Source organism: Pocillopora damicornis, chromosome 6 (genome assembly GCF_964200805.1).
Source record: "Pocillopora damicornis chromosome 6, jaPocDami1.2, whole genome shotgun sequence".
In the NCBI taxonomy this organism is placed as follows: Eukaryota; Metazoa; Cnidaria; class Anthozoa; order Scleractinia; family Pocilloporidae; genus Pocillopora; species Pocillopora damicornis.
Genome location: NC_142675.1, coordinates 24,068,148 through 24,091,431, shown reverse-complemented (window position 1 = coordinate 24,091,431; position 23,284 = coordinate 24,068,148). Strand labels below are relative to the sequence as shown.

At 36.5% G+C, this 23,284-nt stretch overlaps 2 protein-coding genes across 2 annotated transcripts; one reads left to right on the top strand and one right to left on the bottom strand.

Moving 5' to 3' along the window:
• The first annotated feature begins 219 nt into the window (after positions 1 to 219).
• On the top strand, positions 220 to 13,375 carry LOC113676266 (beta-galactosidase-1-like protein 2). The gene is made up of 18 exons (XM_089209626.1): positions 220 to 858; positions 1,060 to 1,128; positions 1,630 to 1,725; positions 2,390 to 2,498; positions 3,090 to 3,191; positions 3,802 to 3,892; positions 4,234 to 4,298; positions 4,855 to 5,005; positions 5,332 to 5,412; positions 5,905 to 6,006; positions 6,357 to 6,392; positions 6,816 to 6,868; positions 7,336 to 7,485; positions 8,869 to 9,000; positions 9,383 to 9,464; positions 10,400 to 10,487; positions 10,796 to 11,033; positions 11,648 to 13,375. Exons 1-18 carry the CDS (start codon positions 587 to 589, stop codon positions 11,738 to 11,740), a joined length of 2,010 nt encoding a protein of 669 aa, XP_089065752.1. The 5' UTR covers positions 220 to 586; the 3' UTR covers positions 11,741 to 13,375.
• On the bottom strand, positions 12,239 to 22,861 carry LOC113676268 (beta-galactosidase-1-like protein 3). Its single transcript, XM_027192905.2, has 17 exons — positions 22,225 to 22,861; positions 21,424 to 21,492; positions 21,038 to 21,133; positions 19,686 to 19,794; positions 19,322 to 19,417; positions 18,609 to 18,696; positions 18,408 to 18,478; positions 17,520 to 17,676; positions 17,083 to 17,145; positions 16,521 to 16,613; positions 15,992 to 16,042; positions 15,618 to 15,670; positions 15,220 to 15,369; positions 14,440 to 14,632; positions 14,057 to 14,144; positions 13,513 to 13,747; positions 12,239 to 13,160 (listed from the first exon to the last, which is right to left on the bottom strand). The coding sequence occupies exons 1-17, from the start codon at positions 22,578 to 22,580 to the stop codon at positions 13,083 to 13,085; spliced, it is 2,046 nt and encodes a 681-aa protein (XP_027048706.2). The 5' UTR covers positions 22,581 to 22,861; the 3' UTR covers positions 12,239 to 13,082.
• Positions 22,862 to 23,284: the final 423 nt, after the last annotated feature.

The window sequence follows — 23,284 nt, the reverse complement described above, 5'->3', positions numbered from 1 at the left end:
AAAGGAAAACAAGAGATCGAATTCCAATCAAGTAAACAACCATCTAGACAAATTGGAAGGTTTCTCTTAATAGCTTTGAAAAAATGGGTTACATCATTAAAATTTTATTCAACTCACAAGTGGGAACGATCGTATTAGTGGGGGGGGGGTGGGTAAGGTCTCAAACTACGTGATTATCAGAATTTCGAATATGAAACGAATCAATGATAGGGAAAAATTAACCAATTTAATTTACTTTATTAAGAGTGCAGTGATGAACAATACACAGAGGGTACTAGGTTAAGTTTTATGCAGACTGATGGTCGGCGTTAGCAGATAAGCATTGGTAACAAACGCTACCCCTGCTGGTAATTTTTTTGTTTATTTTCACCGGCCGCTTCCGCTGACATTGCCGATGTCTCGAAGGTATTTTTTGAAGTCAGTTTCAGCAGTTCCTATACTTGGACCATCCGGATCGACACGTTTTGTGCATATGCATCATTCATAATTCCTGGAGATTTTTGACTCTGGTGGTTCGCAACGGTGTTATTGAAGGCAGACAGCTGATAAGTCGATTGTCTCAAACACTTGCCTTCTCTGAAACAATATGTTTAACACGAGGACGATTCAATTTCGCAGAAAGCCCCTTCTTGCAATAGCTGGGTTGTCAATTTGTCTTATCCTTTGGATGGTACTTCGCTATCATACATCTATGCCAATGGAGAAGCGTGTTTTAAGGACAGAGAAAGGGCAATTCATGCTCGAGGGAAAACCGTTTCGTATTCTTAGTGGTTCGGTTCACTATTTTAGAGTTGTACCGGAGTATTGGAGGGATCGACTTCTGAAGCTAAAAGCTATGGGACTGAACACGGTTGAAACGTATGTGTCTTAGATGTTACTATCGTCTTTAAAATGGATAAATTTGGGGGAATCGAGAGTGTCTGAAACCAAACTCTGCAACCACACCGTGTTAATTATTGAGTGAATAAGCATATATTTAATGTTAAATTGATACCTACACCTTGTTCATTATTTATTTAGCATACGTTCATATAACGACTTCATTAACTATTTCTTTAGTTACGTTCCATGGAATCGTCACGAAGAAGTGAAAGGACAATTTAACTTCAAAGGAATCTTGGATATGGTGTGAGTGTATATCGTTGCTTAATTGATTTTTTGTCTAAGTTTTTTTTTGCTATCAGGTGCAGTCTGCTGTCACGCAAGGAATACTCAGGGGAACCTCTACTCAAAATAAATTCGTCTTGTAGAGTAAATCTCCATTTATACCATCAGATATTTGTTGTTAGGAGCAACTCTCAGGAAAACATTTCTAGCTTTAATAACTTAGCCATACAAAACGGAGAATTTTCCCTTAAATCCTTTGCAATTTCCATGACGTGACAAGTTAGTAATTGTCAAGATTTTAATTCCAGCAAACCTCTTCCTTGACACTCGACTATAACCTGTTTAGCGTCATAGCTCATTCAAATAATGTCATGTCAGATTTTGTGACTTTGTATCAGGTGGAAGCAACCATGGGGTTGGTTACATGAAATTTTGCTTTTTTCATTTTTTAGTTAGAAAGTTTCATAAAAAATTTATTATTGAACTTCATTTCAAACATTGGTTTTAATTATTACATTGTAGTAAATTCATCAAAATAGCCCATTCACTTGGGTTATATGTGATTGTTCGTCCTGGACCTTATATCTGCGCTGAATGGGATCTTGGAGGACTGCCCAGGTAAAGACATCTCAGTAAAAGAGTTGTGTAGCACATTCTGCTAACATTATGATAAAATGCCTTACTTACAGCAAAATTAGATATGAAAGTGATCTTTGCATTAATGAACACTATTTGACCAGTAGTGAAAATAAAGCCTGAAAGAAATTCAGGCCATGACTTCTGCAATACCAGTGTAGTGCTTTACCAACTGAGCTTACAAGCCAACTGGGAGCTGGTCATTTTGTTGGTTTGTAATAGACCTGTGAAGTGATGAATAAATGACTGTGAATTTATGAAAATCAGCTGATTGAGAGATTAATTTGAAAGCTATTTTTGCAGTAATGAACAGGTTGCTACATACCTAATCTAATCAAGGTTGCTCTATGCCTCATTTTCATGTACAATAAGGTGGCAGGAAGCACTCGTATCCTCCCTATGAAACCCTTTCAAAAGGGGTTTGGGAATAGTCAAGTCTGATTCTGAGGGGCTCAAGTTGAAATACATCCCCCTCAAAATTTGTCACAAAAAGCAAGACCCGTTTCCTTGGGGTTTTATATGGAAAAAGTTTCTTCTCTCTTTGATATGGTCCTTCAAAAATTATTGGAAAAATGCAGCTAAATTTGTAGGGGCTTTATTTTTCAGATTACTATAGTAATTTACGGAATCAATTCTTTCCTTTTAGTTGGCTGTTACATGATCCTAAAATGAAACTCAGATCCATGTACCCTCCATTTCTCCATGCTGTGCAGAAATATTTTAAGAAACTTCTTCCAAAGCTTGTCCCTCTTCAGGTGAATGTAACACAGTTTGCTTTAATTCTTTTCCACTTTGTATTGTACTATTTGTACACACATGTAACTGTAAAATCACACTCTAGAAATATTATTTATTTTTGATAATTAAAGAATTTACTCTGAAACCATTTATATGTCTAATTCAGGTTATAAGTAATGAATATGCTGCTTAAATATTGAGTGGCAGATAGCTTTATAATTGAAGGATTACTATTAACAAACAGAAAGAAAATCATCTTTCTTCATGCTTGCCTTATACATACCACTTTTGTTTTTACTTAGAAGTTATAATAGAAATCATTTTCTATTTTCAAATTCAAGTTATATTTATATAACATGTAATTTTCCTTTTTTCTTCAAATGACCCCATAAGCTTGTAACTTAAAATTTTATGCGTATAAATAAAGGTCATTTACCTATTTATCTATCATAGAATTCCATAGCAGCAATTGAATTAGCACATTAAGCCTTTGACTGAAGTCATAACTTTTATTTTCAATGTTGAGTGCTTTGATGACAATTATTATCCTACTTGAATTTTTGCCTTTCTGTTGATTTCTTTTTTGTTAATTTATTTTTTTCTTATAGTATTCTCATGGAGGTCCAATTATAGCTCTCCAAGTCGAAAATGAATATGGCAGCTTTGGTGATACAGATCTCAGCCCAGATTATATGGCTTATCTCAAAACAGTGAGAAACTCCATATTGCTTTTATTTCTAATGATTTAGTCAATAGCAAATGGCTTATAACATATTCACTTTTTTAATAGTATTAATTAATTTGTTCAAGGCTATCTGGCATCCTTTGTTCTGGTTGGTCACCTTGTTGGTCAAGATTGGCTAAGATTGCCCACTTTGATCCCATAAAGAAAATCTCTGTAGGTGTTTTGTGTACTCTGTAAGTTCTTTCCTGGCAGTTTTTATTCCAGAGGATTTGCAAAATATGTGGTGTCGATCCTCATTTTATTAATCATCGTTTGGTGTAAGTTGTTTAGAAAAGCGATGTTTATTTCTTTTTTTTAATGTTTCCACAACTTCATATTCACCATGAAAAACTTATTAAATAAAGACCTTCAGGTCAATGTCCAGTCCTCTTGACCTCACACTAAGTCAGTAACACTTGTGTTTTGCCCAAAGTTTGATGTTAGGATTGAGTTTCTCTTGTAGGAGGGGAGAGTTTGTTGGCACATTAAAGAATCAGACAAGTTGAGTCTATCGTCTGCTAAAAGATTCATTAATAATTTTGATGCAATGAAGAGATTATATTTCAAGTAATGTAGACTACATGATGATTTTTCAGCTTATGGTTAATGAAGGAATCTCAGAGCTTTTGTTCACATCAGATGGTGTTTTCCAAATGGAGCAAAAATACTTTCCTGAGTTACCTGGAGGTAAGTAAAAATTCTCAGGATTTTGAGCTAAAAAAAAACCATGTAATGTGCCTGTATACAACAGTTTGGAGGGCATTTTGATAGCAGTCACAGGAAAAATTCACCAATGCCCCATTTCTGTTCTGTTTGACTGCATACATTTTTTCAGTGTTACCATGCAAGCCAGCAAGCAATAGAAAATACAATCATGGTAACTTCAGAATTTTTTCTCTATTTTATTTAACTTTACTTTACTTTCTTGAGCTTGGAGAGGAAAGAAATATGGTCTTGTGCTTGCAAAAATCTAGAACTTACACCTCCCCCATTTATTTTATTTAAAATGCAGTGATTGTCTTTTGTAGTGTTGAAAACTGCAAACTTCCAGCGGAATGAGACTGTTAATCTTAACAGACTAAAGAAACTTCAGGTGAGTGTCACCATCTCTATCAGCAAATAGCATCCATTGGACAGTGTTTCAATGTTCAGAGCAGAGGTTTTCAACAGAGTTAAGGGAAGAGTTGTCATTAATTCAAATTTTTATCACAATTGGTGGTAATTTTGCAATCTGATTGGCCAATTTGCAGTTGTAGATTAGAGAACAGACAATGCTGCTCAAGTCAATTTGTCATGCAATGGTCATACACTGAAACAATTATTTTCATTGACACTGATATTGATATATAAAACAAATCAACAATGGTTTAACATGGTCTCTACTCTTAGCAACAAGGATTTTCCTCATCATGGTGGTCAAAATTTGTTGAAGACTTGCTTGGCTTCACCTTGTAAGTCCACAACATTATGACCTCTGTGATGAGGAATATCACTGTTGCTAAGAGTACAGACCACTCTAAACCACTTTCGATTTGTTAGATTTTAATAATTAGCTTTACCAAATAATTTTTAACTTTACTCTCATGGTAAGCAAAATCATGCTGGCTAATGTGCACCAACTGTCAGTTGTACATTATAATCTTACACAGCCTGACAAGCCATTAATGGTGGCAGAATTCTGGCCAGGATGGTTCGATCACTGGGGAGAACAACATCACAAGATGGAAGTAGATAAGGTGGTCACTAGAGTGTCTAACATACTTAGAATGGGAGCATCTATCAACCTCTTCATGTTTCATGGTAAGTTTGACACAACTCACCAGGATCCCTGATTTTAAGACTTTCGAAGCTATTTAACTAAATGCAATTATTGTGGAGTTAACCCTTTAACTCCCAGAAGTGATTTACATGTCTCTTCTCCCTACAATATTCATATGTTAACCAGCAGATAGGTAATATGAATACTCAAACTCATCAGGTAGAAGTTTTCATCTTTATCTAACACCAAATTCTTGTAACTAATTTCCAAGGACATGTGTAGCAACCAGAGGAGAGAAATTACAATCAGATCTTGGGAATAAAGGATTAATGATATAATAATTGTAATCTTCTTTGTAACCCCTAAGGTGGAACAAATTTTGGCTTCATGAATGGTGCCAACGCCGTACAAAATCAGTTCAAGTACCAGCCAACTGTTACTTCTTATGGTGCGTGAGTATGAGTTTACTTATAAAGAATGAAATCATTTTTGTTAAGTGGAGGTCTGAATTTAACTTGAAAAATGATGATTTTTTTGGTCATGAGCTTGGAGCAAACAAAAAAAAGCCCCCTTGAGCAGTTGAACCCCCGAGTTTCCACCATTGAGCAATAGAAAGTTAAGGGTGAGTGACAGCTCTGTTACTGGGTTTGCATAACTGTCCTACATAGTGCTCGGATCAGCAATGTGGAAGGCAATATGTAAATAATTGGGAACCCATTTCTTTGTTCAATACTGTAATTTGATGAAATAAAAATCTTTCATTATTTCATTTCTTTGCCCAAAAGTGACCAATTGCTTTCAGTCTATTTAGAACTGAAATTATTTTTGTTAAGTCAGGTTGGAAAATTTTTAAGATTTTACCTTCTACATTTGCTGCTAAGATTGTATGAAATGTGCTTCATAAGTAACCAATAATTGGTTGTTTTCTGTAATTCTTAAGATTATGATGCACCACTATCAGAAGCTGGGGATGTCACTGAGAAGTTTCTTGCTTTGAGAAAAGTTTTTCAAAAGTACAATTCACCAAAAGATGAGAAACAAGGTAAATTTTTGAGATGTCAGGTACAGTTAGTTGGCTTGAGTCATTCAGGATCAAGACAGAAATAAAGAGCAAATCAGTGGTGAACTTTAAAGAAAATGGTAGTCAGTCAAGAGGTTGGGCTGAGTGAATTCTTAGGGAGGGCATGGAAGGATGCATTGGATTTATCTTTTTTTCTTTTTTTTTCTCATCTCTCTCCAATCACATTCACATTTTTCTTTTTTCCACCAAAAGTGAGCCTATTTGTGTGGTAGCAAGTATGAATTAGCTGCAAAGTTTTAAGTTTTATCAATGGTTTCATTTTCTGTTTCCTTTACAAAAATGTAACATTTTTCCTATATTAAACTTTGTAGTGTCATTGGGTGACCATCATAGAAGAGAAGCATATGGTGAGAACACATTAGGTTATTTTTGTTATTAATTAAGGATTTATAGCAATTATGTAGGGAACTATATTTCTACTTGAGCTAAGATTGTAAACAAGTTTGCAGTGATTCATTGAGGTAGACACACTATTGGAGTATGATTGTTGGTATTAGTATGAAGTGTAGTATGATTGTTTGTCTCGTGTTGTAATGATAGCCTGTGTACAACTGCCCCCTACCCTCTAAAAGAAAATCAGGAGGGAAGGGAGGGGGGGGGGGTGGAGCAGCTGTACATAGGCTATGTAGTTACTCTCAGTTTGACTGCATGATGCAAGTCTTCTTCACACAAAAAGTTCAATTGGATATACATCCCCTCGTGAACCATTGTGCACAGCTGTGACTGGTGAATTTAAGTCATTAATAAATTTTAACCATTTCACTTTAAAGAGGATGTGGAGATACAGCATTTTCTGGAGCTTGGAGAATTCATAAACTTATTTGTAAGTAACAAGAACTTTTCTTTTTTTGTTTCTTCTTCTCCAAAACCTCATTGGGCATGTTCATCAGGCCTGGTCTTTGACCGTCTCCAAAAGAGCCGTTCAACGGGATTTCCCCGTAAAATTAGAATAATAATAGCGATCTGCCAAACCACGCCCACTATTTCAAGTTCCAATCCTTTGCTTAAATCACATGTGAAATTGTTCGACTGCAAAGAAGGAAAGTTGGTTTTTGAGCGCTTTGATAGGTGTCTCGGAAAACTGTGCAAAACTATTTTAGTTATTTTGAGTTGTTAATGAAACTTCGCCATGTGCCACCAAAAATAAGGCTGATTTCATGAATTATATTATGTAAACTACAGTCGTAGCAGTTTTTTTGTTGTTTTCTTTTACAAACGGAAATAACTCCTCTGCAGGCCGTATGTTTTGGAAGATAACAATGAGATGAAACCTGTTTACTTCACTTGCAGGAACCTGTTAAAACAGAGAATGTTATGTCCATGGAAGGCCTTCCAATTAACAACAATGGTGGACAAGGGTATGGCTTCATTTTGTATCAAAAAGAACTTGACAGTGTTCCGGACGAAATCATCATCCATAACGTCAGCGACCGAGCGCAGGTGAAAGTTTAGGAAAGCTCACATTGAAAGTAGATACCAGATTTCAAAATAGCTTGTGGGTAGGTCCTATTAATTATTAGCGCTACGGAATACGCGTTTCTCCACCCGCGAGAAGATTTTTGGCGCGTCTGGGGAGAGGTTTGCTGCGGGTGTGTAACTAGTCCCCCTGCAGACCTCTCCCCAGACCTTCCGCCGGCTCGCGTTGTTCAAGGCCTTACATACACTTTTCCGCGGACAAAGGAACGTTCGTGCCGAAGTGTTAATGTTGAGGATCTTTAACCGGTTTTCCTGGACTGACCACATTGATTATATTTGTGGTAAGATCAGTAAAAAATTAGGTCTCTTAGGGCGTATAAAATCTTGCCTCCCCCTCAGTGCTAGAATTATGTTTTTTAATAGTTTCATTTTACCTCTTTTTGACTATGGGGATATCATTTGGGGAGATCGCGGAAATGCCTCCTTAGGCGCTAAAGAGACTTGACTGGAAGCCATTATTGCGACGTAGAAAGGAACATCATGCTATTTTTATGTATAAATTGATTAACAACCATTTCTGTCACTCTATCCCTGTCACATTCAATGGTGATTTTCATAGTTACTACACGAGATCGAGATATGACATTCGCAAATCTAGTGCCACAAGAAGATGGGGTCATTGGTCGTCAGTAAATTTTAGCGCTGATATATGGAACGGGTTAGACACCTCATTAAGGAATGCAGAGTCACTGCCTACTTTTAAACGCGGCCTGTCCAAAGTTATCTTTGATTCTTAACGACATTCTTTGCTTTTTACCCTTTGTATATTCTTTTTATCTTTTACATTCTTGTATTTTTAACTGGTTATATTTGATACTTGATGATTGTATATACTCTTTTAATCTTTTACATTTTTGTATGTTTAACTAGTTCTTAATCTAAACTTAGTATTCTTCTGAGGACCATTCTGTAAACCACTTCGTGACGTTGGCATCCTCATTAAAGATTACTTTATATATATATCTTCTCGCTCGCAGGCTAATTTCAGAATAGAGCATTTTGTTTCAAGCGTTTTTGTTTTTTGTTTTTGTTGTTTTTCCCTCGAACGGGAGAAAACGGTCTTGTTTTTTAATGCGCAGGGAAGGTGGTATATTTTGAGCTTAGTCTTCCAATATGATCGTAGGACTACGAAACAATGCGAGTGTTCCACAGGGATCGAACCTTTGATCTTCGGATTTTACGCTCCGATGCCCTACCGCTGGATAACAGAGGGCTCGATTGTCAGCTGGCTTGTTGCTTATGTTTTTAATATCAGTGGGCCAAATGAACTGAAAAGTTGCAAAGAAATGTGAGCTATTCTAGCAAAGAAAGCTTTTTTGTCATTGTGTTCCTCTTTTCTCTTTTCAGGTTTTTCTTGATTTTCAGCTGGTCTATACCATTGACTACATGAAACGAGAGGAGAAGATACAATACATTGATGAAAAAGAGCTTTGGAAAGTGTCAATAAAAACAAACCTGGAACAACTGCGTCGAAAGAAGGTGAAGTTTTGTCTTTCTTCATAGTTAGAATCATTTACTATGATTTAGGATTTGATAGCTACAATAGATATAAGAATTAATTTTTACTCCTAAAAGGACAAAGTTTAGCTCCCACAATTGTACGATGGTTGTAACTCGTTATAGAGCTATACCTCCCGTAGCTCTGATACTACACATCATACTAAAATTCCACGTTGCCGATCCCTTTTAGGCCTTTGAGCCCAAAATACGCCATATCAGCGGTTGATAATCTAGCCTAGTAAAGACTTCATAAGCATTGAAGTCTTGTTTTGCATTCCGTTGCTTTAACGTTCTTGTATCATTTTTCTCACATACCAGGTTTTCATCTTTTAAATTTTTTAAATTTTTTCTATCCCTACAGCACGATAAAGTTCAGCTCGATATTCTGGTTGAAAACATGGGGCGAGTTAACTTTCTGAAGGAAATGAACAGACAGCGAAAAGGTAATTGATGTTTTAATTTCTCTTCTGAAGCCATTCATTACTCTACGGGTAAAATTGTTTTAGGTCGTTTCGTTGTCGACAACAGTAGTTACAATTAACCATCTTTGTCGTCCTATTTCCCAACAGGATAGTATCTACATTATAACATATGAACCTGAAACAGTAGTTGTCATTTGAGCGTTGAAAGTAGTCCATGATTCTGTTTTACTTAGCTCCGTGTCAGGTCCAGAAACTCACGCCCCTTTCTCATCCAATCAGACTTAAAACTGAAACCAATTGCAACTCAGGCATCCGCGTTTTCCCGCGCTTTGGGCAGTTTGCTTTTTTTTTCTTTTCTTTGAGTTATTATTGGCTGATGGTAATGTTTTCCTTTATTCTTATTGGCTGTTTTCATAAATTTGTTTTTGGTGTTGCGGCACTCAACCGAAATGCGCTCCATAAGGCCCTACAAGGCCTAGCTTACCATCGATTGTTGCTTCCCTGTGCCACAGCTGATACAGCCTCCAACCGCAAAATCGGATTTGGCTCGGGGTCCAATCCTCACGGGGGACTTTTATTCCCAAGAATGACTAAGGAGTGCACCATATATCCTCACAATCTCAAAAGGCTATTTTAAATCAGACAGGTGATGAGAATAAAGGAAATATCAACGTGGTAAAATTATATGATTTAACACCAAATTCCCTAAACTACAATAAACGGAGATGTATGACACAGAGAAGAGAGAATCGCTATTGAAATCTTGAAATCGAGATTGAGAGGGTTTTCGTTTTGATTCGACGACCAACGCCCTGTTTACCCCCTCTACAAAAAAAAAATTCAACGTCTCATTTTATAAACCCAGCTGACTGCAAAGCCCTGAACGGTTCGATGGTAAATTTTTCGCACTGAAAACTAATTTGTCTTCTCTTTTGCTTTCGTCGATTTTTTTCTAGGCATACTCGGTGATATCCTAGTTGATGGAAAAAAGCAAACGGGCTGGAAAACTTATCCAATGGACTTCAAGGAAGGCTTTTTCGACAAGTAATCATTCATATGATTAATAATTTTCACTATTGAAAAATACACAGCACTTCAACCAGTGTTCTTACATTTTTTGAAACATTCGTCTTAATTTTAAAAGTAGAGCATACCAGCGAATTTCGTCTTTGACAAGGTCTTCAATGGACAAATCTCCTTGTCCAAAATCCAGCTCGGTTGTGTTTTAGCGCGGAATTTTGCCGAGAAAAAATTATGAATGCCCGTTAACGAATCGCATTTTTTCAACACGTGATGTAAAATAATTTCAAGGGGTTGACAAAGTTTGTTTCAGTTGGTTTTTTGTATCGTAGATTGAGCACGCGGTCAGAATGGAGGAAAATTAAAGAAGGGGAATTGCCAACCATTCCTTCGATATACCGTGGTACATTTGGGGTCACGGGTGAGCCTAAGGACACCTTTTTGCATATGAAAAGTTGGACCAAAGGCGTGTGTTTCGTTAATGGCCACAATCTGGGCAGGTACTGGAATATTGGGCCACAGGAGACGTTATACTTACCAGCTCCATGGCTGCGCAAAGGGGAAAACGAGGTAGATGTATTGAGCAAGGAATATGGTAAACTTTGCGCTCCGTAATGAATTCAGAGAAAGTTGTTTTTGGTCATGTTACAAGCCTGGGACAAAGAAAAAAATAAAAACGTCTAGGTCCCCACGTGGAATCGAACCTCAGACGTTCAAATCCCTCCTGCAGACTCGGATGTTTTTCTTTGTCTCTCGCTCTGATCTATCAACCCGTTGACCCCTGAGAGTGACTGGCACTAATTTCTCCTTACTACATCACTCCTGAATCAAACATTAAGGTCACGAGAATAAACGAAATGATCACAAATTAAAGAAGCTCTTGATTGTCAAACAAATTCTCTGTGTGAGCACCTTAGGAAATGTATTAAAAACAGTATGGAGAATATACATACTGATGTTAGAGGGTAAAGGGTCAAGAGGGTGGCGGTAGTCTTTTTAGTCCAATTAAAGTGCACAGTAAAGCAAAGCCTGAACAATTCCAGATTACTATCGACACAATTGAGAATTGCTCTAATTGCCACGCGATCCCATTTCACGCTTTTCTTTCTAGCAATTAGTCACTTCACTTGGCAAGCCTATACTAAGAAAGCTTACGTTCTTAATTCTTTTCCTTTCCCTTTCAGCTGCTGATTTTTGAACTAGAGAAGTGCGAAGTTCCCGACGTACCATTTGTGACAGAGCCAAAGAACAAAGGAAAACCACTTTTAGTGCTATAATGAGGAGTCTCTGACGCTTACTTAGCAGAGAACGGGGCAACCTCGTTCCCAGGGTTCTCTCTATTCCTTCGTCAAGGAAATACTTTCTCGAGAGAGAGAACCCTGGGAACGAGGTTGGAAACAGAGTCAATGTGGAATGACGTGACACTTAATCATTTAAAAGCCACCAAAAGTGTGGAGGCTGTAGAGTCAATGAACGAGCAAGCTCGTCGGTTTTTTTAGGGGGAGGGGGTCATATTTATCTCCTCTCCACCACTGTGGTGCTGGTCCGAAATTCGACACGTTCATGAAGCAAACTTTTTAAATAGAGAGAGAACAGAATCTTTCGATGGAGACACATTATTCACGTTGTACGGATTACTTTTCAGGGTTTACATTTATATAGGATTTTTCGTACCAAAATTGTTAAACGGCGGGAAGACATTTTTAAGAGATAGTCAGTATTATGTCGACAGAATATAATATGAATTTATCAAAATTGAAATTTTGAAACAGGTATCAATATTCAAGTCTGTATTTGAAAACTGGATGTATAAAAGTTAAATAACATCAGTAGCAGCACAGACGTAAGTTATTCTCTTTCTTTACTTTAGTACATTTCACGAGAAATAGTACTACATTAATGGTCCTTAAAAACAAGTTGTTGTTTACAAATTCCATTGTAACGTAACGGTTTGGTAATTATTGAAATATTTTCACGAATTTTTTCTTTCCTTTTCTAACTAATAGTGGTAGACTTCTTTTTAAAGAGAGGTCCTTTACGTAGAGCAGTTTCTCAAGTGTTGAAATGTAAATAATTTGTAAACGCTTGAGGAGCGTGGGAGCTTTCAAAAATTCAATTTAAACTGAATCGAAATGGAATTAGAATTTAGACCTCTGTTTTTATGGCGGAAGAAGAGCCAGAATTACCCTCGCAACGAGGAAAGGAAACAAGAATGCCGTGAAGTACCATTTAACTGGCGACACGTATTCTTTAGTGATCATTAGTTCTTACCATGCCTCTCACAAACATCGACATAAGAATATTGTTCGTTATGCCCAGGTTTAGTCATGGAAAGTGTCTTTTAAAAGGATCCACATCGTTAACTAGAGGCTTGGTTTATATGACGACGGGGCTAGGTTTCGAACCATTGTCCTACCCTACTCCACAAGGTATATGACGTTTTCATCAGTTTTTCAGGGTTACTTCACCGGGAAAGTATTCTGCTTCATAATCTGAACGACTTCCAATCAATGAAACCTCCCTAATGTCTTGTAGACGTCAATGAGTCACTGAGCTGGGGGAGTCGAGTCAAATTCAAAGCAGCTCAAATACTGTGCTCAAGCATTCCTCAGGAGATTTTTATCCTCGGTAAAACGGAGATGTTCTGAATGAAACTTCAGCTGCTGTCATATAACTGTGAAGCTCCAATATGATGAGCTTGGAAAGGAAAAATCCAACCATCAATAATTTAATACCATGAAGTAAGAAGAACAAAGACTGACAATATAACACGGCCAAGGCAGATTTTCCGTGCTTAAAACATGGGATCATATGCATTTGACTTGTGTTTCCACCGGCTCGTTAGAATGATATCATTAAAACGGTTTTTGTGGATCATTAAGTTGAAATAAAACAAATGGTTCCTCTCTTGACGTCGCTTCCCTTGTGGATTGCACCGTTTCAATTACTGGTCTTCTAACACGTTGCGTTCGACATCAGTACTCATTAGTCTGTTTACCTAGCCACTGTTGGCCTATGTAATTGTTTTGGTTTCAACTCCCATACTTACTTCATTGTCTCCTGTCCGTAACCATGGTGCTGGAACATACAAAGTTCGCTGAGGACCCCTTTCCCAGTACCTCCCCAGGTTATGTCCATTAATGAAACACACTCCTTTGTTCCAATTTGCCATATCCAAGAAAGTGTCTCTAGGTCCTCCACTGACCTTAAAAGTTCCGTTGTACAGGAATGGACCGATTGGTCCTTTTACCGGTACTTTATCCCATTTTCCTTTCTCTTTAATGCTGAAAAACATGACTTGATACTTGACCAACAGACGAGAGTTAAAATTTTAAATTAATTCAAATAAAAGACTACAACTCGGATACTATGCGAAAGGGGGGAGGTGTCATTTCTTGGCACGACACACTTATCGAGAAGAAATACAGATGTGGGCATGGTACGACAGAAAACTGTACAAGTTCGTTCCTGAAATAACAAAAATAGATACGATACATTTTGAAAGAGGCTTCTCCTTAAAGTACTGCCACATAAAATATAATAATTCTGGTGCCAAAAGGCAACAAATTGTGGAATTGTTCAAGTGGCGTTACCTTGCCAGATCTTGCGGCTTGAATTGAAGTGGGTAAATTCGCCATTTGGTAGGACTTAGGCCATCGACAGTCACTTTCCCAGTAATACCTGAGAATTGACAACACAAAGCGGTTAAACTTTGTTTAAGGAAGAGTCCGATTTCCAATTTTGGATACTAATGTCCGATTCCCGATTTTGGACACTTTTGTGTGACCAATTGCTTGGTCACACAATTATCATTGGTGAATGTTCAGAATGGAACTCAGACTGAAATTATCATCTGATTCATGTAAATGCAGTGACAAAAGTAATAAATACTACTTTTATTAAAAGCAGCAACTTCCTCATAGGCAGCAATTAGTCGTGGCTTTTTGCATATAGTTGCTACATTTCGAAACGTTACCTTTCCGCATCCTCTTCATGTCCCAAACAAAATTTGTTCGTCCCATGTTTTCTACCAAGATCTCCAGCTTGTGCTTGGTTGGCTCGGCTGAGCGTTGTGACTGCGCATGATTCTGACTCACTTTAATCACCACAGGACTTTCGTATCTTGTACTTGCGTCATATGTTTGAATCAGAATAGAATCTAAAAGGATCTGAGGCAGACGATGTTATAAAAATATAGTTACACTGATTAGAACTTGGCTTCGTTCCTGACGTTAAACCTTTAGGAAAAAGGTAATTTTCAATTCAGACGAGTGGTGAGAGAAAAAAAGAGAAAAAAGAAACACTTTCTAAATATTTTCCTACTAAAAAATGGTTCCAGATATCTATGGTAAGGACTTGCTCTATCTGTGAGATTAGCCAACTTAAGGAATTCCTCTTACGTACAGCATTACTACGATGAATCTGAGAAGCAAGTTCAAGTTGTTGAAATTTGGTTGAGAAACACCTGTTCAACAGTGCCTCCCCACCCCACTCCTAGAGGTTTACTTGTTTACATTAAATTTGGAGCTGCTTCCTTCTATTGTCATCTATGCTGTATGTCATCACCCATTGGTGAAACCACACCCTTCTCTGCCCTGCCCTGCCCCGCCCCCATCAAGAAAGGAGAGGCAGAAACAAACGAACAACTGATCAGAGGATATGTTTGATGAATGCTACCATCAAGTTTAAAACAGTGGACAATTCTAAGAAGATTACCGAAGGGAAACTGCTTAACAAACAAATGATCAAGCTGTACCTGGGCTCTGTCCAAAACTTGTTCCATTACAATCTCTTTTGGATAGTGAGGTAACTCTGTCTGGTAAAGTGTGAAACCATACCCTTGTCCGCCATTGTTGTTGATTGGCAGTTGTTCCATTGGCATTACATGACCACTTTCTATAGGGGTCTAAAGCAACAAAAATTTAATACTTTGTAAATACCATATAGATAAGGTAACTTGCATGTAAAAGAAGATAGCTACGTATCTTCTTGAGTATTGAGCTCCACTAGCACAGTTTGCACACAAGAAATTTCGATGTTCAGCAATGAACTGACAACTGATATAAGCATCAACTGAAAAGAAATGTCTTAACTACAGATTATTTGCATTTGAATTAAAATTCCAACAAAACAATGACATTTTTATCACCTCACCTGATATGAAAGCAGGTGGGTTAGGGACATAAACTGCTGTAAGGAGACTTTACCTTTGAAAAGCAGGGAAGAAAAAACACAAATAAAGAAATGTACCTTCCTCAACTAGGAAGGTACTAATTTGATGAAAAATTTGATCCTTAACCCTTTCCACCCTAACATTAGTATTCATATTCTCCATACTGTCCTCTGTACATTTACTAAGGTGCTGACAAGGAGAATTTGTCTAACAATCAAGAGTTTCTTTAGTTGGTGATCATTTCCTTTATTCTCACGACATTCATGTGTGATTCAGTGGTGATATTGTAAGGAGGAATAAGAAGTCAGATTCTCTTAGGGGTTAAAGGGTGAATGAAGCAGATAAAGATTCTTACCATAATCCTTTCTTGAAGAATTCTCTGAAACTTGAGGAAGATTCTTGGGAACTACGGTTTTGAGAATCAAATGATGTGGCATTAATTTATTTAAGGGACAATAATCAATCAAAAACAGTCCAAAATATTCAAATTTTGTCTCTTGGATATTGTGACAGATTTAGCTTGGCACATTTGTAGCTTAAATGCTATTCATTTTTAGACAAACAATTTGAAAATGTGCAACTGTTATCTTTCTGTCTGTACAAGTTGTAGCCTACAATCTGCACTTATACTGCACAACATAGCAATGAACACTCCAATCATTCAAACATGAGTGCCCAGTGTTTGTTGAATAAAGCATTAACCTATCAAAAGGTCTCTGAGGTATGCTTTCCATTAATTTTAAAAATTCATCAGTCTTTCTACACATCCAAAAATGTGTCAAACTACCCTTCAGGAAAGTTCTTATAACAGCTAATCATAATCACTATATTATGATAAAAGTATTTCATGGTATGAGTATTTCATGGTATGACTACACACTAACGAGAGTGTTCTGGTGCATGCTGTTTTATGGCATCTTTAATGGAGTGGTATTTTGGTGTCATATCTCCAGCTTCTGATAAAGGTGCATCATAATCTAAAATAAAAAAGTTTTTGCATTGTTCAATCGTGCACAAGTAACACACAAGTTACCCTAATCCCATGGATTTCTCATGATTTTATAAAGTTTAGCAAAAGTAATTAAAACTGATTTCTAGATTTTTAAGCCAAGCTATCAACACTACAGTAACTTACTCCAGTTTCTGTAACATGGAGCAACAGGGAGCTATGCTACACTAGTCTTTGCAGCATACCCCTAGTCATGTTTCCCAGACAGTTTCCTGTTACCAAGTGATACTGGTGGGCAGTGAGAGGAACTGTGAGAGTGAGGTGTCTTGTCCATGCATTCATGAATGTTGAAAAGAGATCAAAAACATACCACTTGATAGAGATTCTTGCTTGCTTACTAATAGGCCCACATTTACCTCCAACTAAAATTAATCTTATCTGCACATGATTAAAATAGTTTAATTTTCATCAAATTTCAAAAACCGTCATAGACATACCATATGAAGTGGTGGTTGGTCTAAGGCCATTTGCACCATTCATGAAGCCAAAATTTGTTCCTCCTACAAAACAAACATGAAAGCTTCTAGCAAACAAAAATTGGGTTCAGAAAAGGACACAAAGTCATGCAAAGTGACTCCTAAGGATTGAACATTTATCAAGTATCATTAATAAGAAACAACACTAATCCTATTCACGAGGATGGCTGGCCTGTGCAAGTGGACACAGGTTTCTTGCATTCTAAATGCTGGTTTACCTCCATTAATAGTGTTGTCAAAGCACAGTGTATAAAGTGAGTTGAAACCTTCATGCAAGATTGAAACAACTAAATGTAAAAGTTTCTAACAGTGATTTTTGAACATTCAAAATCTGATCCAAGGAAGTGCACTTATGATGTCATTTATCTATCAGTTTTAAAAACAAAACAAAAACAAACCATGAAACATGTAGAGGTTGAAGGAGGCTCCAAACTCCAGAATTTCTCCCAAGACTCTTGCTACACTTCCAGCACTCTTGCCATCATGGTGTTTATCGTTTCCCCATAGATCAAACCAGCCTACCCAGTATTCCATTATCAAAACAGGTTTGTCTGGCTTCAAAGTTTGCAAAAAAAAAAAAGGTATGAGCAGTGTAATGACTTTTTTTTGCTACCGTCAAACTCAGATTTACATGTAATATGTGGATAGTTTAATATTATCAACTGAGTTGATAATGTAAATTGGCTACTTTAAAGATTTTAAAGGCTGATATTTCAAGCCTTTAAAATCTTTACAGTGGCCAGTTTACATTATCAACTCAGTTGATAACACTAAATTACCCTGTTATACTCTCCCAGCAATGCAGCACACAAAGTTTATTTAAAAACTTACCCCCTTCAATCAGATATATGTGAGCATCTGAATATTAGCTTGGAAATGATCACTGTCAGTGTCACCAACATATCACAACACATTTGCCATATCATCACAAACTAATACTTCTTTCTAACCAAGTTGAAGTCCACATTGTAAGTTACAGATCAGACAAGTTTTTTCTGCTTTGGTTTATGGCCCGAGCATGAAACTTACAGTCCATAAATCTCAGCAGAAAAAATGAGGTTAGTAAGATATTTATTATATTTATGGGTTCACAGAAAGGAGGAGATTTCGATTCAAACAAACTTTTGAATTTAGCGGGCTGTACTGAGAAATACAGCTCACTAAATGAGAAATAAATTATAATTGCCATGATTGATAATTGCTGCTTACAACTATGCAACTTATAACAGGAGTTTCCCTAATTGTATATGTTTTTCTTTGTCTAAAACTTAATATCATAATTTTACCTGTATTTCTTGTAAATATGATAGTTCTTCTTTCACATTAGGTTGAACATCTACATTGATTGTTTTCAGAACTGAAATAAAAATGTAAAGAACATCAGAAAACACCTTTCAAAAAACACTTCTCTTTTTTTCAATTTGTCCCCTGCAATAATGCATATTGGACATTATTTGAATTGAGATTAGCTGCATGGTGATATTTACCATTTTGTAAGGTAAGGAACTCTTTCTTCAGTCCAGAATGGTTATCAGATGTGAAAAGTAACTCTGTTATTCCTCCATTGATCATAATCTGTCCAAAAGAAAATCTTGTCAAATTTGTGTTGCATATTTTATTTCCCTCTTGAGCCAAAATTTAGCTGAGCATAACATTTGAGGTTTGACAAGCTCAAGACACTGTGTACAACTGCCACTGGTGACTAATACTAACTAATTCTAGTGCAATTTTTAATGCGGAACAAAACGACACTGTACAGTTAAAACTGCAAATAAAACAGCGAACGAAAACTATTACAATATAAACTAGACTAAATACACAAGGAAAGCTACAACGAAAATCAACGAAGAAAACTACATGATACGAAACTTACATTTGTTGCGATGTTATAGATCCTGCCTAGTGGCGAACAATCTGCACGAAGTGAAAAGAACAAATATACGAAACTACACTCGACGAAACTACACTGCAAAAACTGCACCAAACTACGATGAACAATACGGTTGAATACATGCTACATTATGCAATGTTACGCAATGACACAAAGAAAGCGCACACAAAATTTTACTATAATTAGCACTCTTGCACAAGAACAATAAACAAACGAAAAAGAATGTAAGGCGTTGTGATCTACACTGTACATGGTGGAAAAGTAAGAAAATTGTTCAGTAAGTTAGACCTTGAATATTAAAATACAGACCATTTTTAGGTGTTGCATGTAGTCCACATCAGCAGAAGCATAGCTTCCATATTCATTCTCCAATTGGAAAGCTATAATAGGACCACCCTTAGAAAACTGAAAATAAGTAAACAAATACAGACAAGTAAGTTAAAACCTTTATCTTATCAACTTTTGGTTAACAATTGCTCTATGCATCAAGGGTAATTCACAGAATGCCAAAATCATGTTGAAGGCCTGAATTCCTGGTATTTAGCAGAATGAAACTTATTCTGCTTCATGCAAAATTTGGCTTGATTTTGGTGCTAGCACTTCTAGTTGTCTTGACAAATATTAAAAAATAAACAGAAAATAGTTTCCAGGTCTTATTTGTCATGTACATTACCTGCAGAGGAACCAAAATTGGCAGAAACCTTTTGTAAAACTGATCAACAGCTTCAATGAATGGAGGATACATTGATCTTGGTTCCATGTGAGGATCACTCAACAGCCAGCTTTGAAAATATGAAAAAAAAAAATTATTAGATGAGCAGTAGTGATTCTATTAAAAGTCATCTTTTTCAAAGCCTTCTTAATCCTTTAATTCCCAGATCAAATTTGTAATTCTCCTTACTGTCAACCATACAATTCTAAAAGTGTTAGTTCAGAGAATTTAAAATTGGATCAACTAATTATCCCCAAATTGATATTTTTCTTTATTCTCATCACTTATCTGGTTGATATTGTATTGATATGTAAGGAGAAATTCTGTCTTGGTCATTCATGGGAGTTAAAGATTTAAATAACCTCTCTTCCCATTTCCCCTTTCACTGATACATTCTTTTTACCACTTCAACGTCTGGGAGCTGACAGAACTAAGTTGTAAGAATTTGCTAAAGATTAGCAAGAAGCTCACAAAGACCCTATAATTTTTTTCTTTCCTTTTTTTTCCTTATGTATTTATCTTTTTTTATTAACTTTATTTTGCAATACACTCAAAGTAGTTACAATGAGGACATTTAACTTACAAGAAAAAAAATGATAAAAAGTATACAACTACACTGGCTTTTAATTTTAACCTACTGTAGGCTGTTTCAAATGATCAAGGAAAGAGGCTCAAGAGACAATTTATGAGACATTCAATGAGACATTCAATGAGACATTCAATGAGGTTGTGATGGAAGAGAAAAATTTTAAACTGAGGACAAATCCAGATAAAATATCATGTGAAGAGATGGGTTTTTTTTGTTTTTGTAAAACAAAGACTGTTTATATAGAGATTGAGAGTGATCAAAAATAAATAAAGGGAGAGAGAAGGAAAGAGAAGTAAACAGAAGGAAGGAGAATAAACAAAACTAAGTTATAAAATAGTTAAATAAAATTGGGAAAACCCCCCATAAGGTATGTGTTCAGTCCATTTTTTGTTTTAACAATTTCTCACTGCAAAACACAAGTTAAGGTTGAAAGGCAGTATACCCTGTTTTTAGTTCTTCAAGGTAATACCGTTAACAGTTTTTAAAACCAGTTATAGCCTAGTTATATGCATAATTACTAATGGTGATTTGAAGGTGACGGATGTAGCCAAAAAGTAGGCAGGTGCATATTCTTCCAGTTTAAGAGTTGATCCATGATTACTAATTCCCTTCTTGGAGACATCAAAGAGTTTTGATAACTGAAGCTGAGACTAGCCAGTGGAACCTTGCAGAGTAACAATCAGTCAAGTTTGCTATAAACTAGTGCATTTTCTGTCAATCTTACCTTGGTAATCCCCCAAAGTCCCACTCAGAACAAATGTAAGGTCCTGGTCTCAAGATAACATACAAACCCAACTCCTTTGCCAGCTTGATAAATGCACTGTTGGTAGAAAAAATGTTTGATTATATGCTAGTCATGATCAGTTAGCCACATTTGAAACCTTAAATCCTGCATGCAGGACTGACTCCCACAACTGAGAATTAAAGAAATAGTACACTTTTGACATCCATTGTTATTTAAAAAAGATGTCAAACCTTTCTGTAATCATGCACCTCACATTAAAATATTTATTGTTAAGAAACAATGAGACTCAAGAGTTTGTAGACAGCTTCTGAGATAAACTTTGAAAACTCATTGTGCCCTTACAAAGTAGAAAAAATTGTTCTCACCTGATGTCCAAGTTCCCATCAAACTTAAAATGACCCTTCACTTCTTCGTGTGCATTCCATGGAACATAACTGTTTACCAGATTTAAGCAAATTTGTTTAAAAATACTTAAGAAATGATGGCAGTTTATTTCTGTATTTAGAGTATTACCAATTAGCATGCAAAGATTATCAAATAATCAACAATTATAAGTTGAATTAATATCATGCCTATATTACTAAACAATGATTACAATTGTGATCACTATCATTATCATCCAACTGCACTGAGCAGAAGAAACATAACGCACAAATCGAGAACAAATATCCCGCCATACTGTAGGGTTATTTGAAAAGTTTATTTTGCACTGTAAAAACATCGAGCGTTACGCAAGACGTGTCTCAAACCGCGCCTCTAATAGCTTTTGGCTTACCAGCCTTATAACAAATACACATAAAATAAAACCGAAGGATGATAAATAACTTGTGAGACGTTTTGGTACGTAGTATCGCTGAGTATTGTAATTCATTGTTTGTATTTTGACTGGCTAATTCTTTAGAACAGTATAATTCTTAAAAAACTCAGCGATACTATACACAAACACGTCTAATAAGTTATATAATCATTACTCTTTTGTCTCAATAGATACCGTCTGAATCAAAACACAAGCAAATCTATTTGAGAACAAATGTTCAAAAATCAAGCTTTTCGTAAGCGGTAAACGTCCTCCAGCTGTTTTGATATTCAACAGGTTGCACTGCACAGCTGTTCTTTCCACACGCTACTTGAACAACAACTACTGAAAAACTATTTCATGAACTTACGTCTCAACCGTATTCAGCCCCATGGCCTTAAGTTTCACCAATCTATCCTTCCAATACTGCGGAACGACTCTAAAGTAATGTACTGCTCCACTCAGAATTCGAAGAGGTTTTCCTTGAAGAAAAAAATCCTTCTCTCCATAAGTTAAGCTTGGTTCTGAAAGTTGAGATTTGGTTTCGCTAGTAACTATAACTTTGGATGTAACTTGGTGATGTTCAGCGTGAACCAGAGAATCAGCCCTCAGGCTCTTCTTCTCAAGGAGCGCATATCCGACAAAAAGGACGATAGCGACCGCTAGCAAGAAGAGTTGTTGTGGGCTGAGATTAGGCTTGCGGAAGAAGATTGTTCTCATCGGCATTTTTGTCAACAAACACAACTTAACAGAAGTATTTGTCCTCAAAGTTCTATTTCTATTTGCAAACTGCACGTGACGGATTGAGTGTAGAGCCAATATTTTTCCCGGTCAGGTATGAAAGGTATGATGGAAAAAGTTTCCAAAACTCTCTTCCATGAAGAACACTATGTCATGCCAAGATGATACAGGCGTTATTTTGACAGGTAATTAGAGATGAAACTGGGTACGAATTAAATGATAAGCATCCACGATCGCGCAAAAATCGCACACGAAGCGTTGATTGCGGAGCCCACGCGTGAGGTTCACGAGTAATAGAGAGGCAAGTCCTATTTTCTGATTGGTCGACTACCAAAGCAGCAATCTTAGCGAGCTCATTTTTCCCACTAAAATGTAGGATAAATGCAATCTTAGCGAGCTCATTTTTCCCACTAAAATGTAGGATAAATGAAGAAGGAGAAAAAAAAAACAGATAAATAAAAACAAAGTAAAAAGATTCCACTAAGGAAACAAAGTTTGAAGCCTCCAGAGTATTTTTCCTTGTACCAGACAGTGTTAAAAGCATTTCAGCACCAATGGTTGTCCCTTCCATGTTCTGTCCGAGTTAAGAAAAGCAAGATAAGTTGTATCAATTTACTTAATAGTGGTGATAATGATAATGACAATGAAAATGATGATGACAATGAGAAAACTTGAACATCGTAAACATA